General features: G+C 42.7%; 1 protein-coding gene across 1 annotated transcript in view; it reads left to right on the forward strand.

The window, feature by feature from the left end:
- Positions 1 to 20499, forward strand: part of YPEL2 (yippee like 2) — a 128878-nt gene that overhangs the window by 17469 nt on the left and 90910 nt on the right. Inside the window, exon 2 of the mRNA XM_069757181.1 lies at positions 8542 to 8859. Coding sequence (XP_069613282.1) covers positions 8743 to 8859 — 117 coding nt within the window. The 5' untranslated portion in view covers positions 8542 to 8742. The remainder of the gene's footprint in view (positions 1 to 8541; positions 8860 to 20499) is intronic.

Consider the following 20499-nt stretch of genomic DNA (forward strand, 5'->3'; position numbering starts at 1 on the left):
TATAGCAGCTAATAGGTGGATCTCCAGATTTATAAAATCTTGTGAACGTAGTAACCCGGTCCATATTCCCCGTCTACCTCCGTGGGATTTAAATCTAGTACTGGAGGCTTTAACCGACTCCCCATTTGAGCCACTAGATTCCATACCTTTAAATGTTCTAACATATAAAGTAGCCCTAACCTCAGCCAGAAGGGTTAGCGACATCCAGGCCCCTCTCAGTAGACCCACCTTTCTTACTAATATTCCAAGATCGGGTAGTCCTAAAGCCAGACCCCTCATACCTCCCTAAAGTGGCATCCACCTACCACAGATCACAGGAAATTTTTCTCCCTTCCTTTTGATTCCCCTGTAACTCCAGAACAACATAAGTTCCACACCTTAGATGTCAGAAGAGCCATCCTGACCTATATAGAAAGGTCTCCGACATGGAGGCAAAGTAGGGCTCTGTTTGTCTCCTTTCAGGGCCGCAGTGAAGGACATGGGGTCACAAAAGCTATTGTATCTCGGATCAGAGAAGCGATCTGCTTGGCCTATACATCAAAAGGCGAAATTCCTCCAGTGGGTCTAAAAGCACATTCAACACGAGCCATGGCTTCCTCCTGGGCGGAACAAGCAGATGTACCAATCCATTTAATATGTAAGGCCGCAACCTGGTTAACACCTTCTACTTTTTACAACCATTATAGACTTGATCTATCTACATCTTCTGACCTGGCCTTTGGTAGAGCTGTCCTTTAGTACAGTAATCCCACCCAGATAATGGCTCTCTGAAAATCTCTCGTGGGGTGCTGTCGTGGCAAAGGGTAAAAAGCCGGATTACTTACCGGTAATGCTCTTTTAATGAGTCCACGACAGCACCCATTTACTACCCTCCCTAATTATGCACAAATTCCTTCTTTAAAGCTCACAAATAATGGTTGTATAGAGTTTAAGACATTTTTATTGCTGATTATGAGTTAATACTAAAACTTTGCGGTTCCCTTTATACTCTGAAAACTAAACTGAGGAGAGGGGACCGCCTCCTTTTATTCTGTAGGTTTCCTGTTCCTATGGATGGATCCCTCTCTCTCGTGGGGTGCTGTCGTGGACTCTTTAATGAGCATTACCGGTAAGTAATCCGGCTTTTCATTCTCTCTGGGCAAATGTAACACGCAGACATTCATGCTGCTCCCACAAGTACTTTTAAGGTGAGAGTTGGATCTTGCTGTCCAAAACTAAACTCTTTGACCATTTAAAAGTTCTCATTATTAGTCTTGTGTGGTGTGTTTTTTTTTTTTTTTTTTTGTCCTATATACATGACTATGTGTCCTGCCCCAGAGAAGTTATTGTAGCATTTGGTCTGTCCTGTTTTTCCGATACAAGTAAAATAAAACCTGGATGACCATAAGCAGACTATCAAGCACAGAAATAGTGCCCATTTTTCATGCTTAGTGTCTTCTTCCACTAAATGCTAACACTCAGCAGAGAACATAACAAAGGTGTTCAAGGCCAAATGTAAGTTGCTACTTGAAATCTTTGTTTACTAGTTAAAGGTCAGAGCTATAAATACTTGAATAGACACATTGCAGCCGATCCCTAAATTGCAAACTAATATCATAGTCCATGTTTTGTTCTCTGTGCCTTAAAGGGAAGCTGTCAGTATTGACAAGCTAGTTGCCTCATTACAAAGATCCCTGTCCCACATTTGTTATATTAACCCCTTAATCCCATATGACGTACTATCCCGTCAAGGTGACCTGAGACTGAATTCCCAGTGACGAGATAGTACGTCATACGCGATCGGCCGCGCTCACAGGGGGAGCGCGGCTGATCACGGCCGGGTGTCAGCTGACTATCGCAGCTGACATTCGGCACTATGTGCCAGGAGCGGTCACGGACCGCTCCCGGCACATTAACCCCCGGCACACCGCGATCAAACATGATCGCAGTGTTCCGGGGGCATAGGGAAGCAACGTGCAGGGAGGGGGCTCCCTGCGGGCTTCCCTGAGACTATCGGTACAAGGCGATGTGCTCACCTTGTACCGAGCGTCTCCTCCCTGCAGACCCCGGATCCAAAATGGCCACGGGGCTACTTCCGGGTCCTACAGGGAGTACTTCCGGGTCCAGAGCAGGCTCTGGTAACCAAGCAGCAGGGCATGCCAGATTGCAGAGCACTGTGTCAGATCAGCTAAGTGTCAGATCAGCGATCTGTCACTATACAGTGATGTCCCCCCTGGGACACAGTAAAAAAAAAATTTTTTTTAGATGTGTAAAAAAAAAATAAAAAAATCCTAAAAGAAAAACATATATTGTTCCCATAAAGAAATGTATTTATCTAAATAAAAGAAAACAATAAAAATACACATTTAGTATTGCCGCGTCCGTAACGACCCCACCTATAAAACTGTCCCACTAGTTAACCCCTTCAGTGAACACCGCAAAAAATGCTTTATCATACCGCCTTACAAAAAGTGGAATAACACGTGATCAAAATTATGGCTATAAATAACCATGGTACCGCTGAAAACGTCATCTTGACCCACAAAAAAACGAGCCACCATACAGCATCAGCGAAAAAATAAAAAAGTTATAGTCCTCAGAATAAAGCGATGCAAAAATTATTTTTTCTAAAAAATAGTTTTTATAAAAAGCGGCAAAACATAAAAAAAAGATATATAAATGAGGTATCGCTGTAAACTTACTGACCCGAAGAATAAAACTGCTTTATCCATTTTACCAAACGTGGAACGGTATAAAGTCCGCCTCCCCCCCCCTGCCCCCCCCCCCCCCCCCCAAAAAAGAAATTCATGAATAGCTGGTTTTTGGTCATTCTGCCTCACAAAAATCAGAATAAGAAGCGATTCAAAAAATGTCACGTGCTCAAAAATGTTACCAATAAAAACGTCAACTCGTCCCGCAAAAAACAAGACCTCACATGACTCTGTGGGCAAAAATATGGAAAAATTATAGCTCTCAAAATGTGGTAACGCAAAAAATATTTTTTGCAATAAAGTCTTTGTGTGTGACGGCTGCCAATCATAAAAATCCGCTAGAAAACCTGCTATAAAAGTAAATCAAACCCCCCCTTCATCACCCCCTTAGTTAGGGAAACATATAAAAAAAAAAAAAAAAAAAAAAAAATTAAATTCCATTTTCCCACTGGGGTTGGGGCTAAAGTTAGGGTTACATTTACGGTTGGGATTGGGGTTAAGGGTGTGTCAGGGTTAGGGGTGTGGTTATGGTTAGAGTTAGGGGTGTGTTGGGGTTAGAATTGGGGGTTTCCACTGTTTAGGCACATCAGGGCTCTCCAAACGCGACATGCCGTCCGATCTCAATTCCAGCCAATTCTGTGTTGAAAAAGTAAAACAGTGCTCCTTCCCTTCCGAGCTCTCCCGTGTGCCCAAACAGGGGTTGACCCCAACATATGGGGTATCTGCATACTCAGGACAAATTGGACAACAACTATTGGGGTCCAATTTCTCTTGTTACCCTTGGGAAAATAAAAATTTGGGGGGCCTATAAACATTTTTGTGGGGAAAAAAATTATTTTTTATTTTCACGACTCTGCTTTATAAACTGTAGTGAAACATTTGGGGGTTCAAAGCTGTCAAAACACATCTACATAAGTTCCTTGGGGGGGGTCTAGTTTCCAAAATGGTGTCACTTGTAGAGGGTTTCTACTGTTTAGTTACATCAGGGACTCTGCAAATGCAACGTGACGCCTGCAGGCCAATCCATCTAAGTCTGCATTCCAAATGGCGCTCCTTCCCTTCCGAGCACTGCCATGCGCCCAAACAGTGGTTTACCCCCACATGTGGGATATCGGCATACTCAGAACAAATGGCACAACAACTTTAGGGGTCTAATTTTTTCTCTTACCCTTGGGAAAATAAAACAAATTGGAGCTGAAGTAAATTTTTTGTGGAGAGAAAAAAAGTTAAATGTTCATTTTTATTTAAACATTCCAAAAATTCCTGTAAAACACCTGAAGGGTTAATAAACTTCTTGAATGTGGTTTTGAGCACCTTGAGGGTATGTGCACACGTCAGGATTTTTAGCGTTTGTTTTTTTTGCGGAATTTCGCAATAAAAACGCTATAAATCCGGTAAAAGCCGCTAACATTATGCATCCTATCTTTTAGAATGCATTCCGCATTTTTTGTGCATATGTTAGCGTTTTTTTCCGAAAAAAAAAAAAAAAAAGCATACCGCAAAAAATCTGGACATGCTCTTTTTGCGGATTTTCTGCGGATTTCCTATCAAAAAGGACATTCCGGAAAATAAAATAAAAAATGCAAAAGATCCACGCAAAAAACGCGCAAATTCCGTGCGAAAAAAGCACGCGGATTTCTGGCAGAATTCTCAGGATTTTGCCAGGAAAAAATCCTGACGTGTGCACATACCCTGAGGGGTGCAGTTTTTAGAATGGTGTCACACTTGGGTATTTGCTGTCATATAGACCCCCTCAAAATGACTTCAAATGTTATCCCTAAAAAATATTGATGTTGTAAAAATGAGAAATTGCTGGTCAACTTTTAACCCTTAACTCCCTAACAAAATAAAAAGGTTGGTTCCAAAATTGTGCTGATGTAAAGTAGACATGTGGGAAATGTTACTTATTAATTATTTTACATGACATATCTCTGTGATTTAAGGGCATAAAAAATTCAAAGTTGGAAAATTGCAACATTTTCAAAATTTTCGCCAAATTTCCATTTATTTTTTTTCAGAAATAAACGCAAGTTCTATCTAAGAAATTTTATTCACTATCATGAAGTACAATGTTTTCTCGTGACATAATGTCAGAATCGCCAAGATCCATTGAAGCGTTCCAGAGTTATAACCTCATAAAGGGACAGTGGTCAGAATTGTAAAAATTGGCCCGGTCATTAACGTGCAAACCACCCTTGGGGCTTAAGGGGTTAAAGGGAACCTGTCAGCAGGATTGTGCTCAGTAACCTACACACAGTGTCAGTTGGTGCCGTTATACTAATTAAAATGATACCTGGGCTGATGAAATCTGTCTTGTGGTTGTTGTTTAATCTTTTATTTTCAGTTTGATATGCTTGGGAGGGAGGAGGGATCTTCATGTGGTACTCTTATTAGGTATTCATGTGTATGGCTTCTGACAGGACACTGATCCCTCACTGACCTGCCCCTATTGTACATAATTCTATCTCTCTCCGGTTTCAAACTGTTGTGGTGGTTTGTTTGTTTTTTCTTGTCACGAATTCATGGATAGCCTAAAACAAATGAATTACATACACATTCTAGATGCAATCATGCTGCAGCGCAGGTGCCTGCCTGCAGATAGGGATTTTTTTTTTTCCGTCTCTTCTCAAGGGGGTGTGTGTGTGTGTGTGTGTTTATTTTTTTTTATTCATTATGTAAAATAGTGATCTGTCAAAAGCTATACGGCTGAATACACCTAATCGGGGACACCCGGCCCACCCTGTCTCCACAGGTACCTTTTGTTGATGACAACCATCTTGTGGTTGTTTAATGTTTGTTTTCTGTCTTGAGTTAATGATATGCTTGTGCTCTGGCGAGACCTGTGTGGTGGTTGTGTATCTATCTATCTATCTCTTCCCTCCCCCAGCCTCTCCATACACAAATGGAGGGAGACCTGTTGATGAGCCACCAATGGGCATCTTTCATATTGCTTGGCTCTTTTAGTAACTATGTATTCTTTTATAATTATATGTAATGAAGGAGCATGTCAGAATTTCATGATGCTTGTGGCTCAGGGATGAAACTGCTGATGTCTTTCGTGAAGTGTAATCCATGTATAATGCAAAGGTGCGTTATTGGTTTCAGAGACACGAGTCCTATTCACTTGGTGTAAGACTCTAAGGCTATGTGCACATGTTCAGGATTTCTCGCAGAAAATTCCTGAGAAAAACCAGACATTTTCTGCAAGAAATCTGCAAGAAAACCGCATGCGATTTTGCCGCGGTTTTGACGCGTTTTTCCAGACCCTTCCCAATGCATTTTGTAGTGGGAAATCCGCAAAAAAAACGCAAAATTAATGAACATGCTGCGGTTTTTTTTTTCGCGGAAAAAAACGCATCATGTGCACAAAACATGCCGAATTCATTCTAAATGATGGGATGCTTATTGTATGCGGTTTTATAGCGTTTTTATCGGGGAAAAAACGCAACGTGTGCACACAGCCTAAGGGATAATTTTAAGTCGCTAATCTTGACACATGAAGATTTTACTGACTCGTATGAAGTGGAATTATTGCTCTACAACATAAGCCGGCAACTTACCATAATTGAATTGATGTTTCTTCATTTAAGCAATATCCAGTTGTGAACTTAAAGGAACAGTTCTGGAAAAAAAATACTACCCTGTGCTTATACCTATAGCAGGGACTGACAAAAGTGTATGACATGGAGGGATTAAAAAAATCAGTGAGAATTCATGTGGGGTTTGTTGCTTCCTGTAATATTTCAGATTTGCCTGAAGCATTCCTTGGAATGGACTGTCAGGTTTTTGCCAACAAATATAGAGACAGACCCTGATTCCAGCCATGATTCACTTACTGGGCTGCTTGCTGTATTCTTGATAATCTCCTGCTGATAAAACAGTGATTTTATCATTAGAGAACTTGTAAATCTGCTGCCTGGTAGTCCTCCATATTCAAGAGCTTTGCACAACCCTGCTGATTGTCAACTTTCTGCCTATGCACAGTGAACATTGAAAGCTGTCAATTAGTGGAAATCTGAGCGCAGCATTCAGGGAACTGGTAGATTTACTGCAGCTGCGGGGGGGGGGGGGGGGGGAAGTGAGCAAGCAGCTGATAAATCTCTGAAATGTGTCCCTGCCCCTACATCATGCTGCTATCCGGTGGGGTAGCAAAAATCCAATCACAGATTCCCTTTAAAAAAAAAATGAACCCTTTCCTTTCAGACTTCATTCAGATGTCAGTCTTCTATCGTTAGCAGTATTGAAGGACAGCACACACATGTTTGCTGTCCTGTGTTTTCACAGACCCATTGACTTGTATTGGCACTTTTCTTATGAGCTGGCAGAAAAACAAAGACTAGTCTCTGTGATTTTTGCATGGAGGCATGATCCATAGAAAAAAACACAATGTGTGACCACAAATTATAATGGGTACACATGTTCTGTCCGTAAAAATCAGATGTAACACAGACTTGGAACTCAGATGTCTGAATAAGGCCTAGTAACTCCTGAAAGGGCTCACCACATTCTGGACAAATCTCTAAAATGCCCTAACGTTTAATGTCTTCATCTGCCATAAATGATGCCGTTGTTTACCTCTGCTTCCCACGGTTCATTGGTGTAAACCCTGGACAGTGGGACCCCCCCCCCCCCCTCCTTGCGTATGCTTTCCGCACATGTACAGATGAGGACATAGCCAGGGAAGCTCTGTGATCCTCGGGAATCATGGATGGAACGTGTATCTCAGGGTTTAGCGATGTGTGGGGTATTTGTGACTGCTTTTGTCAGCTCACAATGTTGACTGACTGAATGTGTCCAACCGCTTTCATCTTCTTTCCAGACTTGCGCACTCATCATCTTTCTTCTGTCCCTCACTTCTCTCTATCCAAGCGCATGGAGGAATATTTAATCGACCATTTGAAAAGTTGCTCCATTTTATATTTCCAAATCATGGGTGCAATACAAAAACAAATGACTGACAAAAATCTGTTCAGGCTCTAACAAATATTTTGTGTTTATCGGTTTTGACTAGAGAAGCACGTCAAATAATAGAACAGATGAGTCACGTGGGACAGAAAGTTTTGTGACTGAGAAATCTGTCCTGAGTTGCAGCATTGTGTGCAGAAGACATGTTACACAGTACACATGTTCCTTCACGCAGTGTCTGCCTTTCAGACTCCTGACCACAGTTGGCTTGCATTTAGCCATGGAAAGATAAGGAGAATGCTCTAACAGCTGCTATCAGCAACTCCGCAAGGACGATGAATAAATAAGCATATACATTAATAGCCTAAAGACAATAGATGGGTTTTCAGACCATTTCATTAAACGTCCCAGTGAGCATTGAATAAATTACATACAACATCACTTTGCTTTGTGTGGATTTAGATAGTACTACAGATCTCTTGTACTGCACAATGGAATTGATAATGGCCTATATGTGGTCTATGGCTTCGAGCAAAGCTTGAAAATGAGAACTTCCCCATCATCCTAGCAGGCGCTTGCTGGTAAATAGAGCATGTAGTAAGCGAAATAGCAGGAATAGCACATAGTTGTTACATGGGTATTGATGGGTGATTTTGCTTTTTAGCTCTCTCAGCTTGAATATACATGGACTATAGCTGGGTTTATAGAATGTATATTTCATGTTTGTAATTCTTTTTTTGAATTGGGGGTCATTAAATTTAGTCAGTTTCATCAGTTCTAAATTGACAGCTATGATATAGGAAACAATTGGCCTCTGTCAGATTTTGTTACTTCTATATTGCTGAATCCAATTTGATTTCTGTATTTACGATTCTATTATAATGTAGCAAGTACATTGTGTCCCAATAAAATGTACCTCTGATATGTTGTCTTTATTTTTTTCCAGGTGGTTGAGATATTGATGCCTGTTTCTGGACAGCCTGTAACAAACAATTAGTGTTTCCTTCAGCGTGTGGAGCCTGCCCCCACACCCATAACCTGCCAAACCACGGCCTTTACCTGTGTCTTCCGGTGTTTCCCGTGCGATCCTTCCTGTGGGAGCGCCTCGTGGGCCACTCCAGAGTTTACTCAGCACTCAGTGGCTCCAATGGTGAAAATGACAAGGTCCAAAACGTTTCAGGCCTACCTGCCATCCTGCCATAGAACGTACAGCTGCATTCATTGCAGAGCTCACTTGGCAAATCACGATGAGCTTATTTCAAAGGTAAAATGGCTTTACTACTTTGATAACTCTGGGAGTGATCAGCAGGGGAGCTTAAGTCACTGTAAGGCCACGTTCACATGTTCAGGATCTGTAAGCCAAAACTAGGAGTGCGTGAAAAATACAGTGGTGATGTGTTTCTATTATACTTTTTCCTCTGGACTGTTTCAGTCTTGATTTTGGCTTACAAATACTGATGTAAAATACTGAATGTGTGAATGTGGCCTTAGGGTGATTTCACATTGCGTTCTGTCTCCCCGTTGGCATACATCTGAAATCTCCCATAAAATGTGGTTCGGACTTATGCGCTGACTTGCCAATAGACTGTAATGATGACGGCAGAGCAAATGTGAGCTCTGCTGTGTACTGTTTTGGTGAGGAAACGCCTACAGGAGGCGGATACTCAGACGCAGTCTATTAGGTCTGAGTGTCCGCCTCCTGTAGGCGTACATTCCCAAATATGGTGCACGTCAGAGCTCGCGGTGGCCCTGTCTATTGGCGCATGTCGTTTTGTGGGGAATTTTAGACATATTCCGGAACGGGGACACAATGCAATGTGAAAGCATCCTTGCTGATAGTTGGTGAATATTTACTAGATCTTTATTGAATGCTTACATTCACCTGATTAAATCTTCACAAATGCATCTCACTTACTGTATGCTTTGCCGCCACATCAGTTATGATTGATCTTTGCATGGCTTCCTAACTACATAAGTAATGAAAAATAAATGAATATAATTTCTACTTGGGTGCCAGCTGATTTCTGATTTGAACTTCCATCGATGTGCTTTACTGCAGAAGTTTAATTTGCGCTACTGCCATTGTGTGCTGTTGTGTACCATGTTTACAATGCTGGCTTTTCCAAACATAAGTAGGAACACACACACACACACACACACACACACACACACACACACACACACACACACACACACACACACACACACACACACACACACACACACACACTCTCTCTCCTATAAGCTTAAAGGGAATCTGTCACCTCGAGAAATGTGCTTTGCAAGTAAATGGCATTTAAACCCTAGATAGGTAGATTGCTAGTGGAACGACTACAGAAAAAATTGAAGTTAGTCTCCTTGCATCCCTTCACGTCCTGACATTAATACAGTGCAAGGATCAGATAGTGACCTCTCACTACAGTGAGTGCACTGTAAGCACTTGCTAGCTCATTGACTGACCGCCTGTTTTGCACCTAGACAGCGAAGAACTGCTGTCAGGTATTGTGTTGGGAGTGATTACATCAGTGTACTGATGACTGTAGGCGAGCGGCTACAGGGACTGTAACATGAAGACACAAAAGAGCACATTGAGGTCAAAAATACTGTTTAAAAAAAAAAAAAAAAAATCACAGTAATAAGCAAGTGCTAGTCAAAAGATGGAAAAAAACAGGGTATTTAGTTGATACATTTTTATGCAAAAAAAGTATACTAAGCTGCTCCACCAATCGTCAAGGTATACCCATATAGAGCAGTACTACCTAATGTATATAATCCCCATCTGATGTATTTTAAAACCTGATCATCTGTATAGTACCTGTATAAGCAGGGTTCAGAGAGGGAATTTTCATGTGGACATGCTGGATGGAACAGCTTTGATGCAAATGACCCATAAGGAGTGGTGGACTCCCTAGTCTTGTAGAAACAAGAGAACAATTAGAGCCAGAAACACATGGGCTACTTGCACAATGAACAAGTCCGTAGGAACCTGTTCACACACCACCAAGAAACTTGAAGACACAAAAGAGCACAGTGAGGTCAAAAATACTGTTGTAAAAAAAAAAATCACACTAATAAGCAAGTGCTAGTCAAAAGATGGGAAAAAAACAGGGTATTTAGTTTACGTTTTTCTTTGCAAAGAAAAACGTATCCACTAAATACCCTGTTTTTTCCATCTTTTGACTAGCACTAGCTTATTACTGTTTTTTTTGTTGTTTTTTTTAGAGTATTTTTGACCTCCCTATGCTCTTGTCTTCAAGTTTCTTGGTGGTGTGTGAACAGGTTCCTACAGACGTGTTCATTGTGCAAGTAGCCCATGTGTTTCTGGTTCAGGGACTGTAACATATCGGTTTCTCCCTGAAGCTGATGATAAAGTAAGCCAATTACAGATGGGTTTAAATGCTATTCACCTGCAGATTACTACTCTTGTCAGGGAAATGGCAGTTCTCAGTGTGACAAGTTCACAATAAATTAAGATTTTATTTTTTTTGTATTGGTGACAATTCTGATCTAACCTACTTTTTGATTTATAATAAGTGATAACTGTCTGATAGCAAGGAATTCACTGGGAAACCCCATTGCCTACTAGGATGAGGACTTGATTCCTCATTATTTCTGTGATGGATTGAGCATAGAGAAACACGGCTGATGGCCCCATAAACATTGCGTGCAGCAATCGGCCAATTAAATGAGGCCCTCCGACATGAATAGAGCGGGACTCTAGATTAACCATGCTCCTCCATCTAGCTCTGATGGATTGGTGAACAGGAATCCTGCTCTAGTGATGGGTATGACCAACAGTTGGTCATGGGTCTTGCATGTTGATTTGTAGGAAGCTAAAGTACCATACATAGATGTCAGCCATGTATTAAAAAAAGGCAGATATAACTGGTTACCTTGATCAAAAAATATAGTATCTAGATACACAAGATATGACTTGTTAGAGGCGTGTCACCCTCAACCATAACTTTTGCATTTTGTTAGGCAAAGGACCCTTTATGCTCCACTCCTCCCACCATGGGTGGTTAAAGTAGAGAAGTTGTATGAAGCGATGGTCTAGGTTGGACTAGGACAACCCCTTATTGAACTAAATGCTTGCTCCCAATAAAACAACCTTTACTCTCCTCCACTACCGGCGCCAATTCTGCGGTGTCAGCACTTTCTCCCCAGGACTCTCGTGCTGTTTTGTGACGTGGTGCCCAGCGCCAAATCAGTGCTACTGTCACTGTGCCGGCCTAAGTATGGATTGGATTGAACATGAAGAGGAAGCCTGGTATCAGCAGCAGCCCGGACTTCCGCAAGTGCCGACACCGCTAGAATGGCACTGGTGGTGCGTATAAGTTTTATTTTGCATGGAGTAAACCTTTTAGCTCAAGAGTTTGTCCTAGTAGTAGACAACCTGTTTTGAGTTGGTTATTTTGCTATTTCACTCATATGCAGTGTATTGGTGTTTTTCAGTTATTTGTGTACTTTTTTTTTTTTTTTTTGCCATGAATATATGTATGAATTAGAGTGGACAGGTTTTGTGCGGACCCTTCGTACTGGGCCACTTGGCTTGTACAGTATGTAACTCCATTTACTGCCTTAAGTACATTCATAACATTAAAATAATAAAGCAGTCTTCCACTCTGACAGTATATTTCTAATGTATAGTCACCATAACTAGTCCTCCATGCTAACGTGACAATGTCTTAAAACGTCTGCTACATTGGCATGGACAGGGCTGTGGAAAGCATGAAACAAGGCTCTACTGCCGTGGGATTTGGGCTAGTTCATATAACTTTAAATCAGATTATATATCTATGTTTAGTTAAATGGACTAGCACAAATGACTACTTGCTGTGTTGATCCCGCAGCAGTGGAGCCTTGTTTCAGGCTTTCCACAGCCCTCCCTATCCTACTACTGTATAGCATCAATTGTGGACATAAAAAAATAAAGGGCTACACAGCCAGAGGAACCAGGTATGACCAGGTATGATGACTATACATCAGAATTATAAAGCCAAATATAGCCTCAGGGCTGTATTTATTAGGGTATGTGCACATGTTGCGGATTCTTTGCGGATCCGCAGCGTTTTTTGCAGTGCAGAAACGCTGCAGATCCGTTATTGATTTATAGTACAATGTAAATCAATGAGAAAAAAAAATGCTGTGCTAATGGTGTGGAAAAATCCGCTGCGGAAACACTGCGGTTTAAAAGAAGCATGTCACTTCTTTTGTGAATCTGCAGCGTTTTTGTACCCATTCCATTATAGAAAACCGAAGGGTAAAAAAACGCAGCAAATCCGCAAGAAAACCGCAGGAAAAAGGCACGAAAAAAACCCGCTGCGGAACCGCATAAAAAAACGCGACTACTCCGCAGGTGCGTTTTCTGCCAGGAGAGGCAAACGCTGCTGCAGGGAAGATATGGATGGTGGCTTCAGCAATAGATGCTGGTGCTTGTGGTACCCAGTGGGCACACGTGTGCCACACTGATGTGCCACAGAAACGCACGGGCACACGGACACGGATAATTCCGGTACCGATTTTACCGGAATTATCTGGACGTGTGAGACTGCCCTTACACAGAGCAGGAGGACTACATGGCACAAGACAACTAGTCCTCAAGTGATGATCTCCTGCTGATTAAGATACTGATTATTATTAAACTGACAACAGCCCAGTAAGTGACATCTAATATATAATTGCCTAGAATACTACTTCCTGCAATTTGTGCCAACTTCCTGTCCGGAGCTAATGTCCGGAGCTAATGTCCGGAGATAAGTGACGTCAACAGTGTCCAGTGTCTGATTGGTCGCTCGCAGCAGGCGGCAACCAATCAGAAACGTGCCGTACTGTGACACACTCCGCCCGCCATTTTGGTGTGATTTTTTAATTTTTACCTCACAGCAAGTTTCTACCGCGTGGAGGCGGGCCCAGTGACGTTGCTCTTCAAGCTCCTGCCGAATTTCGTCAAAAAAATGATAATACCATTTACCAAAACTATATATATTTAGTTGTGAAGTGGTTCAGTGACATTTTCACACCAATTTTGAACTTTTGTTTGGTGTTTTCTCCATATACTGCCTATTATTTTTGTTCTTTCTTACTATTATTTATTAATTGTATTATTCTTACATTTGAATAAATAAAGTATATATGGATTCTAGACTCCCGATTCTTTAGAATCGGGCTACCATCTAGTATCTCTATAATTGTGTGCTGTGCCCCTAAATCTTGCAGCAAAAACCTGACCGCTTAAAGCTTAGAAATCATTGCTCTAATTAGCACATTGTCTCATGTAAACAGGACCTGGTGCTGAGAACCATGGTATAATGGTATTTTGTGCGCATTGAAGTGTGGTTGGCCTGTTTGGCGTAGGTTAATGGCCATGATTGACCAGTGTAAACACACCTTCTATTAAACCGGTTGATATTGGGATTTAAGGTACCGTCACACTAGACGATATCGCTAGCGATCCGTGACGTTGCAGCGTCCTGGCTAGCGATATCGTCCAGTGTGACAGGCAGCAGCGATCAGGCACCTGCTGTGATATCGCTGGTCGGGGCAGAAAGTCAAGAACTTTGTTTCGTCGCTGGCTCTCCCGCTGACATCGCTGAATCGGCGTGTGTGACGCCGATTCAGCGATGTCTTCGCTGGTAACCAGGGTAAACATCGGGTTACTAAGCGCAGGGCCGCGCTTAGTAACCCGATGTTTACCCTGGTTACCATCGTTAAAGTAAAAAAAACAACCACTACATACTTACCTACTGCTGTCTGTCCCCAGCGCTCTGCTTCTCTGCTCTGGCTGTGAGCGCCGGGCAGCCGGAAAGCAGAGCGGTGACGTCACCGCTCTGCTTTCCGGCCGCTGTGCTCACAGTCAGTGCAGGAAAGCACAGCGCCGGGGGACAGACAGCGGTAGTTAAGTATGTAGTGGTTGTTTTTTTTACTTTAACGATAGTAACCAGGGTAAACATCGGGTTACTAAGCACGGCCCTGCGCTTAGTAACCCGATGTTTACCCTGGTTACCGGCATCGTTGGTCGCTGGAGAGCGGTCTGTGTGACAGCTCTCCAGTGACCAAACAGCGACGCTGCAGCGATCGACATTGTTGTCGGTATCGCTGCAGCGTCGCTTAGTGTGACGGTACCTTTATTCTTGTGTATTTAGTTGTTTCAGATAAGCCCCGAGGACCGGAATAAGAGATAAGCAGGAATGTACTCCTGTCGCATACAGACCATGATTAATATCAGTTTTGTCTCTGCAGTTCTTGCTGCAACAAAATCTACTGTGCAAGCATGGTTTATAGAAACTAAAAATAGACAGAAATAAAATGCACAACCGAGCCAGCAGAAATGTGGAGAAAAAGTAACGGAAACTTTGACTTCTGCTAAATAAAGTCTAGGCTTATTCTCTGGAAATTCTGACTTGCTGGGATGTAGAAAGTTGTCAGCTTAGTTGGCTAACATTTGCAATCTGTTAAAGAAAATAGTTAGATGGAATTTCTAAAATGCCACGCGAATCCTTGAAGTGCTACATTGTATAAGAAAGTGGTCTTTTTTTATACATGGCCGCTTTTAAGCCATAGAGGAGTTCCCACGGTCTAATGGACACCCTAACAAAAGGCATACTGTAGGCACTCCTTCCAAAAAAGGATATATTGACTTTGGGGGAAGTCGTGCAGACAGTGTCCTGACTGTATACATATAGTGTAAGTGGAAACCAGTGTTTTTAATGGAATTGAATGTTGTGAATAGACACACTTAAATGGAATGCATTTATTTGTCCAGTTCTTACAAAAAGAAAATAAAACTTTATTTTCTTGACTAAGATATTTTTTTTTTTACCTCAAGATGTGACTTGCAGTTCATTATTAAGGCCCCTTTCACACTTCCGTCTTTTCAGATCTGTCACAATCAGTTTTTTGTTTTTTTTTATTGAGAATGGAGTCTGCATTTTCCCATATACTTGTATTAGCGACGGATTGTGATGGATGGCCATCCGTTGATCCGTTTCATCCGTTGTGCACTGGATCCGTCGGAAAATAGCGGCTCGCCATGCAGAGAAAACGTTCATTGTAACTTTTTTTTTGTGCACGTTGTAGAATCGGTCAGCGGCTCCTCCTGCATTGCCCGTCGTCGGCTACAATAGAAGCCTATGGACGCAGGATCCGTCGCTGACCCACACACACACACACACACACACACACACACACACACACACACACACACACACACACACACACACACACACACACACACACACACACGAATCCAAGTCTGTCTGTCTGTCTCTCAACTCAATTCAATTCAAATGAGCTTTATTGGCAGGACTAAGTACATGTTAGCATTGCCAAAGCATATGGTAAAAATACGGGGGTGGGGGAGGGAGGCATATAGAGGTCCAGGGTATATCAAATTCCTTTTAGAGGATAGGGGAGGTTTCCAGGGTGGGGTATAGGAGTCCATGACATATCGGGCTCTTCGGTCGGGGGGATAGGGATATGTCCAGTGTTGGGGTACGGGAGTCCATGACATATCAGGCTCCTCTTAGTCTGTGGCAGGCACTGACATATTCCGCTGCTACGGCCACTGCACTTTCCTCTTCCCCCAGTATTATCGGCAGTTTCTCTTCCTCCTCCTTGGAGGTGAAGTCTGGGAGGAGATCAGACAGTCTCTTGAAGTGAGTGACCCTCACTGCGGAGTATTTGGGGCACCTCAGCAGGAAGTGGACCTCATCCTCCACAGCCTCCTGGGGGCACTGCTGGCAGAGTCAGCTCTCTCGGGGCTTGTAGTTCTGTCGGTGCCGCCCGGATTCGATGAGTAGGCTGTGGGCGCTCAGTCTGTACTGGCTCAGGATCTGTCGATCTTTGGGGTTTTCTAGTTTCTCTAGATATGGGGCCAGTTTGTACTCCCTCTGTAGATTCCGGTATATTGTCAGTTTCTTGGATTTGTTTGTCGTTCCTCCAGATGCTGAGATATTCCTCTTTGACTTTGTGTACCATCTTCTGGATTTCACCTTTTGTCAGGCCATGGCTGAATGCATGGCTGATGGCTTGGTCAGACTGGCTTTGGGTACTTTTTCTTGGGAGGCTTCCTGAGGCTTCCTGGTGTAGGAGGGCTTTGTGATGGTAGGAGCTGGGACTGCTACTTTGTAGATGAGCCTTGAATGACAGTGCCTTCTTCTTTATTGCAATGTGTAGTAGGAATCTACCCAGCTCTGCTCGGCAGGCGCTATTTGATGTGCTCCGATGGACTTGGAGAAGATGCTTGCAGAACTCTAAGTGGAATATTTGTCGGCCCAGCGTCCCACTTTGACCAGTTTGGGTATGAGGCTGGGCCCCAGACCTCACTACCATATAGAAGAATTGGGGCAATGATGGAGTCAAAAAAATTTAGCCATACAGTTACTGGTGCCTTGAGGTGGTACAGACTCCTTCTGATGGCATAGAAGGCTTTGGATGCCTTGTCTTTTAGTAACTCTATGGCTTACTTGAAGCTCCCTGACTGGCTGAGTTCTAGGCCCAGGTAGGTGTACCTGTTGGTTTCTGTAAGTGGATGGTTGTCTATCATAAAGGTAGGATGGCCGGTGGGTTTTGGCTTTCTTTTCTGGAACACCATGATATTAGTTTTTTTTTCTCGTTGATTGGCAGTGCCCATGTGCTACTGAAGGTCTCTAGGATTTTCAGATGGTCTTGGAGGCCTTTCTCAGTTGGTGATAACAGCACGAGGTCATCTGCATACAGCAGAAATTTCACCTGGGTGTCATGGAGGGTGAGTCCTGGTGCTGAGGAGGACTCTAGGGCCACTGCCAGCTCATTGATGTAGATGTTAAAGAGCGTTGGACTGAGGCTGCAGCCCTGTCTCACTCCTCGACTCTGTTGGAAATAGGCCGTCCTCCTTCCGTTGACCTTCACACTGCAACTGTTCTCAGTGTAGGAGCTTCGGATGACGTCATATGTTTTGCCTCCTATTCCGCTCCCCAGCAATTTTAGGAATAGTCCTGGGTGCCACACCCAGTCGAAGGCCTTCTTGAAGTCCACAAAACAAGCGTATATCTTCCCGTTCTTTGTATTGTGGACGTGGCTCTTGATGAGGCTGTGCAGAGTGTAGATGTGGTCAGTGGTGCGGTGGTTTGGCATGAACCCTGCTTGGCTCTTGCTGAGGACGTTGTGCTCGGTGAGGACCCTCTAGTTCAGGATGCAGTTGAAGAGTTTACCCATGTTGCTGCTGACACATATCCCTCGGTAGTTTGCTGGGTCGTACTTGTCCCCATTTTTGTGTATAGGGGTTATGAGGCCTTGGTTCCAGTTTTTGGGGAAGCAGCCGGCCTGCAGTACAATATTAAATAGTTTTGTTATCGCAGCCTGGATGTTTGGAGGGCTGTATTTCAGCATTTCTGGGAGGATCCCATCTGGACCACTGGCTTTTTTTTACCTTTTTATCTGTGTGATCCTTTCTGCTATTTCTGTCAGTGTGATTGGTGTATCCACAGGATTTTGGAAATCTTTGAACTTTTCCTCCAATAGCTTTCAGTCTTTTCACAAGCTCTTTTTGTACCAGGTTCAGGTCTTTACTTGGGATGTCATTGTAGAGGTCCACCAGAATCCCACATCTTAGATATCACTGAATGAAATAATCCTGTTGTTAATCTTTATTCATTACATAGTGGAATGTGTTGAGAACAATAAAACCTAAAAATGATTAACGTAAATCACAACTAATATCCCACTGAGGTCTGGAGTTGGAATGATGCTCAAAATCAAAGTGGAAAACGAAGTTACAGGCTGATCCAACTTCAATGGAAATGCCTCAAGACATGCCTGTATTATCTCCCTACAATGCCTGGGCATGCTCCTGATGAGGCGGTGGATAGTTTCCTGAGGGATCTCCTCCCAGACCCGGACTAAAGCATCCCTCAACTCCTGGACAGTCTGTGATGCAATGTGACATTGGTGTATGGTGCGAGACATGATGTCCCAGATGTGTTCAGTCGGATTCAGGTTGGGGGAATGAGCGGGCCAGTTCATAGCTTCAATGCAGGAAATGGTGAGACACTCCAGCCACATGAGGTCTGGCATTGTCCTGCAATAGGAGGAACCCAGGGCCAACCGCACCAGCATATGGTCTCACAAGGGGTATGAGAATCTCTTCTCGGTACCTAATGGCAGTCAGGAACCTGCTTTAATCTGTGAAGAGTAGAGGGCGCCAGTGGCGAATTTGACAATGCTGGTGTTCTGTGGCAAATGCCAAGCGTCCTGCACGGTGTTGGGCTGTGAGCACATCCCCCATCTGTGGACGTCAGGCACTCAGTCCATCCTCATGGATTCGGTTTCTAACCGTTTGTGCAGACACATGCACATTTGTGGCCTGCTGGAGGTAATTTTGCAGGGCTCTGGCAGTGCTCCTCCTGTTCCTCCTTGCACAAAGGCTGAGGTAGCGGTCCTGCTGCTTGGTTGTTGCCCTCCTACGCCCCCTCCACATTTCCTGGTGTACTGGCCTGTCTCCTGGTAGTGCCTCCCACCTCTGGACACTACGCTAACAGACACAGCAAATCTTCTTTCCACAGCTCGCATTGATGTGCTATCCTGGAAGAGCTGCACTACCTGAGCCACTTGTGTGGGTTGTAGAGTCCGTCTCCTGCTACCACGAGTGTAAAAGCACAACCAACATTCAAAAGTGACCAAAACATCAGCCAGAAAGCATTGGTACTGAGATGTGATCTGTGGTCCCCACCTGCAAAACCACTCCTATTTGAGTGTGTCTTGATTGCCAATAATTTCCATCTGTTGTCTATTCCATTTGCACAACAGCATGTGAAATTGATTGTCAGAGTTTCTTCCTAAGTGGACAGTTTGATTTTCACAGAAGTTTGATTTACTTGGAGTTATATTTTGTTGTTTGTGTTCCCTTTTATTTATTTTTTTTTTGAGCAGTGTGTGTGTATATGTAGATAGATTATGTGTATATATATATATATATATATATATATATATATATATATATATATATATATATATATATATATATATATATATATATATATTCCAAAAAGTCTTTAACTGACTACCCTGATGTGAATTTTTTTATTTATTTTTTTCAAATAAAGACACTGATATTTTTCTCAAGGATCCAGCATTACATTTTTATTTTTTTTATATTTTTTTGACTTATTGATGCACCCAGCGGTGGCTCTGTGTTCCTCATCCACAAAAAATTTTATATTCTATTTTAACATTGCGTTTATGGAGAAAAGTGTCCAGCTGAGAACTTCATGTCTGCCTGTCAGTTCTCTTCTAACATTTGCTTACCTCATAGTTGATTACTGCATTTATGCAGTTTCTATGGAGATCACAAGTCCAAGCGTTAGTAAGACACAGAACGGCATCATCATATCAAAGGAAAATGTGCTTCCCATTAAATTACAGCTTTTGAAAAGCTTTTTAAGTGTTTTTTTTTTTTTACTTGGCAAGCAATACATACATACATAGAATACATTATTTTGGATGCTAGAACAAGTGTTTCATAACCTATTTATGTCCTGCTTAGAGTGAATCACTCCATTTTACACTGATGTAGGACAGCTGAACCTTATATTTACAACGTGTGTGTAATATATGTTTTTAACACCTAATAATCATAACCCTTCTATGACCCAATTATTGGTGATGGCTGTGTTCAAGTGCAACTCTATTTTATAAATACATTACTATATCTTTGCATTTAGAGATATCAATATACTAGATGGAGGCCTGATGCTATCTCATCGGGAGGGTGTTAATGTCACGATGGCGGCAGGCATGCAGCGCTGTTGTTGCCTAATGGCATCCTGTGATAATCTAATGACTTTTGCATCTGAGGACTCATGTGCTTGACGCCTACGCTTATATACATTGTTTTTGTCCCAGCGATGCTGTTGCTCTTCAAGAG

Source organism: Ranitomeya imitator, chromosome 3 (genome assembly GCF_032444005.1).
Source record: "Ranitomeya imitator isolate aRanImi1 chromosome 3, aRanImi1.pri, whole genome shotgun sequence".
NCBI lineage: Eukaryota > Metazoa > Chordata > Amphibia > Anura > Dendrobatidae > Ranitomeya > Ranitomeya imitator.